Source organism: Diaphorina citri, unplaced genomic scaffold, assembly GCF_000475195.1.
Source record: "Diaphorina citri unplaced genomic scaffold, Diaci psyllid genome assembly version 1.1 scaffold213, whole genome shotgun sequence".
NCBI lineage: Eukaryota > Metazoa > Arthropoda > Insecta > Hemiptera > Psyllidae > Diaphorina > Diaphorina citri.
The window spans coordinates 221308-229165 of NW_007377650.1; the positions used below are offsets into that span (position 1 = coordinate 221308).

At 34.6% G+C, this 7858-nt stretch overlaps 1 protein-coding gene across 1 annotated transcript; it reads right to left on the reverse strand.

The window, feature by feature from the left end:
- Positions 1 to 746: 746 nt before the first annotated feature.
- LOC113466106 lies at positions 747 to 4732 on the reverse strand. The gene is made up of 2 exons (XM_026821225.1): positions 4252 to 4732; positions 747 to 2858 (listed from the first exon to the last, which is right to left on the reverse strand). The coding sequence occupies exons 1-2, from the start codon at positions 4669 to 4671 to the stop codon at positions 747 to 749; spliced, it is 2532 nt and encodes an 843-aa protein (XP_026677026.1). The 5' UTR covers positions 4672 to 4732.
- Positions 4733 to 7858: the final 3126 nt, after the last annotated feature.

A 7858-nucleotide genomic window follows, 5' to 3' on the forward strand; every position in this document is an offset into this window, starting at 1 on the left:
AAATAATATTTTGAAGAAAACGTAATGCAATCAAATTTTGTAATCATAATATTTTTTTCATGTGCATCTAAGAAGTAAAGTTGTACGCCATCTTCTCTTGTCAAATAAAGTTCCCCGGAATCGAAACTACATGCATACTTGTAGGCGTACTTTGAGTTCTCTTCTGTCAGTTTATTTTTTTCGAACCGTTTGAAATTTCCCAACACATCTTCATGTTCCACAACATCAAATACTATTCGGGTTTTTTCAAGAGAGGTTGGATTTATTTTTGAACTAAAATCAGTCAAATTTTCGTAATTTTTCTCTCTCTCTTTTCTCTGTCTAGTAAATGTGATTGACAACTTTGAAGTTTGGACTTCCTGCATCTTCATGTTCCACAACATCAAATACTATTCGGGTTTTTTCAAGAGAGGTTGGATTTATTTTTGATCTAAAATCAGTCAAATTTTCGTAATTTTTCTCTCTCTCTTTTCTCTGTCTAGTAAATGTGATTGACAACTTTGAAGTTTGGACTTCCTCACTGATGACTTGTTCTTTTCTGACGCCTTTGCAGTGGGTCTTATCTCCGTTTCCGTGGTAAATATCGTAAGTCCCATTTTCATGAACAATTAGGACTTTACCACTTTTGAAATAATAACGACAAACTTCTTCATTTGACTGTTGTATAAATGATTGGCGAATGACCATTTCATTTTCCATTTGTACGGTTTCCACAAAAAGTCCATTAGGTAATGTTATACTGAAATTCAATTTGGGAGGTTCTTCCTTAATAGCATGCTTATGCCCATTTGTACGGTTTCCACAAAAAGTCCATTAGGTAATGTTATACTGAAATTCAATTTGGGAGGTTCTTCCTTAATAGCATGCTTATGTTTAGAAATGGTTATTATGATACTCTCAACCAGAACTATTTTAATGTAATCGTCAAATTTATAAAGGGAGTGAACCGAGTTTTTTGATCGGTTTTCCATAGACATTTCATCATGTGATGGTTCTGACGTTTCCGAATGTTTACGACCGTAAATATTTGTAAAAACGTCTTGAAATTGTAAAAGAACTGAAATAAAGTCTGTGGAATCTATGGTTGATCTTTTCACGACAATAGTTTGTTCATGCTCATCGAATGTTAATTCAGACTCTGACAAGATCCCAACGGACTCTCCAGTATCAAAGGCGTAAAGTTCATCATCAAAATATTGTCTAGTGAGAAATGGACCTTGTTCTTCATAGTTTGAAAATATATTGTCACTCCAGTCATCTTCGGATTTAGATACCATGGAGTTGAAGAAGTTTTGCATACTCAAAAACACAGGAATACTGCCTGAACTTGACCATTTCTTAGCGAAATTACAATTATTAAAAAATATTATCAAATGGCTGTCTGTTGGTGCAAAATATTTAACCTCATAGTTTTGATAAAGGAATCTTTCTTGATGCAACACTTGGGGAAGAACAATTACATCCAAATGTTCAACTTGGATATTTAATAAGCTACTTGAAAAGTCTCCGTTTGAATTTACAAAGTTAATCAAGCTATCGAATTCATCCAAAAATAATAACTTTCTCAATTCCTCTAACTGTTGTTGTTTACGAGCCGCATATATTCCCCAAGGTGTACTCAGAATAGAATCACTCTCATTAGGATCATGCACATTTGTAGCTGCAAGACTTTCTTCTACAACCTCTTCTACATCTGATTCAAGATTGCTTTTTTGTTCATATTTGCTATTATTTTTTTCTAAGCATTTTTTTCCTAGTGTATCTCTCCTGTCATCGTCTGTTGTATTTTCTGGGATCATATTCAAAAAATTGAAAGACTGGTGTGCTTCGGATGCCCTGTATTTTAAAAGAAGGAGCAATTCCAAATAATACTTCATTTGTCTTTGCTTTATAAAAGGTAAATGGATTTTTGCATGCTTCAAAAGTCTGTTTACATGAAACTCAAACAACGACTTCTTTTTGAATGTTAAAACATGAGGTAATGTTTGAAGATGTTTTACACTATTTTTAATAATCTTCAACAGAATAAGGTATAAATCTGTAAATTGTTCCAAATGAAATGTATTTCTTGCGCATTTGTCCCTGTGATAGAAAATTCTTGATTTGAATTCATATTTATTGATTATTTCCATAACTGAAGGCGATTGGCCTTCATAATCGAATTTACAGGTGCTACCTTCATCTAGCTGTAATAATTTTTCAAAACTATTTCCAGTAGTACTTGCTTTTCCATAATCTTCTTTAGTATCTGATTCGTCATTCAGAAATTTATTAGACATGAAGCCCCCCGAGAAGTTAGAAACGACACTAACATTGTCGTTCTCTTCTGTTTTCTTCATTTTAAGTCTTGCTTCGTCAAAATAGACCACCTGTTCGATAATACAGTGTAATACGTACTCCTCGGTGGTACATTCTAGAGGAACTTGCATTATTAACTCATCGTAAATTGGTTTCTTGTCTACTTGAAGGTATTCTAATGGATATACATGACAATTGTTTACATATTTGGTATACTGGTTTACAATATTGACAATATCATAAAGGACACAACACAGAATGTCATAGATATAATTGAAGTTTACATTGTTGGCTGACATGTTGACTATATTAAGGATGCTCACAAAAAAATTTGATGTAGACATACCAGCATACAAATCAATCATTTTCCAGAAAGATGTAACCGAACTTCTGAAGCTGTTTAGAGATTTTGTTTTGTCTCGCACTTTAACAATACATTTCAAAGGTAATTTCTGATTGTTCATCTCCAAGATCAAATTCGGGTCAGTAAAACCTACTAAAACAACAAATAAGTCTGGAGACATTGGAGGCTTATCGTCTTCCAAGTTATTTAGTACTATTATCTTTGACCCTGTTAATAGACTACCTGCTAGAGGGGATAAAGTGTGAACAATAAAAAAGAATAATGATAAACAATCGTAAAGACACAAGCATCTATAAATTTACAAAGAAGCTCTATTGTAAACATAAAATAAATAAATAAATAAATAAAAAAATCACATGGTTCGACCAATTCCCAACCCGAAGGAAAGGCATAACATTGGAAAATAAAATGTCAACAGAACTCTAAAAAGTTGAAAGCGAACACAAAAGCTTAAACTACTTTCTATTATATGAAACACGGGTATACCTACACAATATCTCCAGCTAGCAGCTAGCTTATACCTACCTATATTGAATCAAAAGCTCTGGTCCTGAACATGACATCTCAACTTATATGAAACTTGAGAGAGGAAAAAGTAAATTCAAAGGTAAACGTAGGAAAAGCTCTCCCCATTTCCTTTCAAAGTTTCTCCTCTTTTCTTTATAACGGTTCCTTCATCTGGATTTATAGGTAAAGGTAAAATAGAATTGAGATCTTGTTCGGAAACTAAATGAATTTTCCCACACAATTATTAATAAAGATTCATGTTAATCTTTAGGACTGACAGAATCGTAAGAGGGTAATTTCATGGAAACTGAGACCTCGCTTTTCCAGAAATGTACGGTTTGGCCGCTTTTTAAGGCCACATCATTTCGAAACAGCTCAAAAAGATTTCGCGGTTCTTAGGACTTTACCTTTAAATTACGGCCTAAATCGCTTATTCCAACACGACCGACCTTTCAGTACATTTTGTGTACGGATTAAGTACGTAGGCTCATAAATATTAGCTCCCATAATAATTCAGGCTGCACATACAAACGAAAGGAAGAGAAAGCAGACAAAGTGAGTAAAGGAGGAAAATGAAGGAAAGCTGAAAGCTGAACAAAAAGAGGAAGAGGAAGAAGAAGAAGAAGAAGAAGAAGAAGAAGAAGAAGAAGAAGAAGAAGAAAGAGGAGGAGGAGAAACACATAGATAAAGAGGGGAGGGGGTAAGACGGAACTAGAGCGGCCATTACGTCTAGCAGCGGTTTTTTAGAGGGGAAAAGGAGAAGAAAAAACCCTTCTCTTTTCACCATCATAATAATAATAATATATACTAGGTAATTATTAAAAAAAAAGCGTTGAAAAATGTACATAGGTACTACAGAGAGAATTTTGAGGGGAAAATGCAAAAGAAAGTCAGAGAGAGAGAGAGAGAGCGTTGAAAAATGTACATAGGTACTACAGAGAGAATTTTGAGGGGAAAATGCAAAAGAAAGTCAGAGAGAGAGAGAGAGTCCCCCTTTCCTTTCAAAGTTTCTCCTCTTTTCTTTATAACGGTTCCTTCATCTGGATTTATAGGTAAAGGTAAAATAGAATTGAGATCTTGTTCTTTGACTCTTCTATTTTGCTTGCTCCTTTCTTACCTTCTTTTTTGCTAATAATATCCAGAGAAGGTTCTTTAGTAATTTGATCTGTACTTTTCTTCAACGACTGCAAATATTCAATAACAGTTTCCTTTATTATGCTGATAAATACTCCTTCGTTTAAGATAGGAACTATAACTGAAGCTTTAGTTACTATAGAACCACCTTTGGCTTTAGCTTTCTTATCGGTTAGTTTAGATTGAAGCTTAGCGTTCATCATGTCTTCAGTAAGAATAAGAACATACTTCTTGCCAGCAGCATTCGATAGCATTTTGAGCTTGGAGATGAAATTTTTTTCTCGAGTTGTTCCTTCTGCTTCTGTGATGAACACAAAATAGCATGAGTTCAGCAATGCAACATCTTCGGTTAAAAGTTCTGAACCCATGGTTTTCTCTTAAAATAAAAAGATCTGTTAACACTATTTATTAATTTCTACAATTGGATCATTGTCACAGTTAAAAGAGTGGCTTTTCTTCGGTTAAAAGTTCTGAACTCATGGTTTTCTCTTAAAATAAAAAGATCTGTTAACACTATTTATTAATTTCTACAATTGGATCATTGTCACAGTTAAAAGAGTGGCTTCTATAATGATCCCAAGTGTTGAAATGTTCATTGCTAAAACTCACCGAAACCTTAACCGAGTAAATCGCTACATTATGTAAATAAATAATTTACAAAGAGTGTGCCACAGTAGGAACGTATTCTAATCCATTAAAACTTTCACAAAGTCCTCTGTCGCTTTATTAAAAACGGATGCTAGGACTAAGCGCTCGAGAAGATAAGGCTCTTCTCACTCCTCTCATATTTTTGGTCTTGAAACTTTGAAGAGGGAAAAGTAATCCTCCGTGATAAATTATTCAAATCTTTTGGAGAATGTACCCTTTCATATTATTAATAATGTGTAATTTCTCATGAACTTGAGAAAGTAAATATGTTGGAAAGCATCCGAGTGAAATATAAAACATTGCTATTTTTAACTAGAACAATCCGAACCATATAATATGGTTCGGATTGAAATTTTCATTTGTACGTTGGGTAATAGATGGAAAGGATAATCTGATTGTGTTCTATTATAGAATCATAATGTTCACACTTGGGCATCAAGAGTTGTAATATAACTGCGCGTTTTCCTTCAACCAACTTTGTTCATCATGTTAACTACATTATTTATTTATGGACACTCTCAAAGAGGTAACACTTCAATGTACTCTGTCTGTACGATAGAGATAAGTAGCGAAGTTTTTATAAACCACACAAAGAAAAATCCAGAAACATAAGGAGAAATTTCCTATCAGCAAAGTAGGGGAAATATAGAGAAAGTGATAAGAAAAGTGCTCTCTCTCTCTCTCTCTCTCTGATAGAGAATTTGAATGCTTTCCACGGCATTGGCAGCACCAGGACATGTTTTTCATCTCGGGGTTTTTCATTATTTTGTATGTTGGGTAATATATGGAAAGGATAATCTGATTCAATTGATGTTCTATTATAGATTATAGAATGATAATGTTCACACTTGGACATCAAGAGTTGTAATATAACTGCACGTTTTCCTTCAACCAACTTTGTTCATCATGTAACTACATTTTTATTTATGGACACTATCAAAGAGGTAACACTTCAATGTACTCTGTCTGTACGATAGAGATAAGTAGCGAAGTTTTTATAAACCACACAAAGAAAAATCCAGAAAGAGAGAGAGAGAGAGAGAGAGAGAGAGAGAGAGAGAGAGAGAGAGAGAGAGAGAGAGAGAGAGAAGGAGAAATTTCCTATCAGCAAAGTAGGGGAAATATAGAGAAAGTGATAAGAAAAGTGCTCTCTCTCTCTCTCTCTCTCTCTGATAGAGAATTTGAATGCTTTCCACGGCATTGGCAGCACCAGGACATGTTTTTCATCTCGGGGTTTTTTTTTTCGTTTGGGCTGTTGCCAGCAACCAATACAATTATCATATTCAAAGTTTTCCTATCTGTGCGCGGGTAAACGAGTAGAATCGTTTGGGCTGTTGCCAGCAACCAATACAATTATCATATTCAAAGTTTTCCTATCTGTGCGCGGGTAAACGAGTAGAATCTATAGATTTTCTCTCCCTCCCTCTCTTTTTTTTGAGCAGAAACTATACGGAGGGTATCATCCAAATATCCTTTCAGGACGAGGAAGAGGAGGAGGAGGAGGAGGGGGGTACTCGTATGATGGTAAGCATGATTTCAACAACTTTGAATCCCTTTAAACCCCCTACCCCCCCCCCCACTCTCATCGCGCATTGACTTCCAAGGATTTCCTTATATCATGATTTCCAGATTAGGGTGTGGTGGTTGTCGTACTTTTCTACATACATAAGTGCCTATGATAATAATTATAGGTTTTTAATGATTAATAATAGTAATAGGCCTCTAGTTTCCTAATGTGTATTTGATCATTTAACGTGAATTATTACAATGTATTTTCAATGTCTCAAAGCATTTCTGTAAACAAAATAGACTGCAGTGATCTCATCATAAACCCATCAATCCCTCTATTTCTGTACTTTTGATCACCCTGTATATTTCCATAGTTATTAGTTACCTTATCTGTAAAAAAACGTTGAAAACAGATTTTTTCCCTTTTTTTACTTTCTATTACTACAGTATAGCGGAGCTATACTAGTAATGAAAGTATTGCAATCGGTCCAAATTTTCAAAATCGGGAAATTTTCTGGTATCAAGCCTGCGACTGATGTTATTATTGCTCTAATGGCACACTGTGCCAGTCATATTTATCATCAGTATATTTCTCATAGTGGGAAGCTCAGCTTTACCGTTTAGATTTGTGAGTCATAAAAAAAAAGAATTCGTCTTCCATAAAAAAAGATTTTCCCACGAATCCGTGAAATTGCTTTTTTCTCTCTACTAATATTTGAATAATTTTGAATCGCTTTCACGCACATGACTTCGGTTAACTTTCTAGCTGTTAGCTGTTAATAGACTACCTGCTAGAGGGGATGAAATGTGAACAATAAAAAAGAATAATGATAAACAATCGTAAAGACACAAGCATCTATAAATTTACAAAGAAGCTCTATTGTAAAAATAAATAAATAAAAAAATCACATGGTTCGACCAATTCGTCTCTAGCTATCGTCCTATTTCAATCCTTTCTACCATTCCGAAACTCTTTGAATCTATCGTTCTTCAGAAGCTCTTTCCCCGTTTAACTCGTCTCGTTATTTCTAATCAACATGGATTCATGCCTAAGAGGTCCGTATCTTCCAATCTTCTTCAATACATCAATTATATTTCTTCTAGTATTTCTTCCAATAGCCAAGTTGACTCTGTATACTTAGATCTTACAAAGGCATTTGATCGTGTTAATCATAGGCTTCTTCTCGACAAACTCTCCAGTTATGGTATTTCAGGCTCTCTTTTTCTCTGGTTTTCAAGCTATCTGTCAAATCGTTTATGTATGGTTCGTGTAGGTTCTTCAGTGTCTCATTCCTTCTTGGCATGTTCTGGTGTCCCTCAGGGATCTCATATGGGCCCTGTGCTGTTTCTTCTTTTTATCAACGACGTCCAAGATTGTCTCTCTCTTCATGATATCAA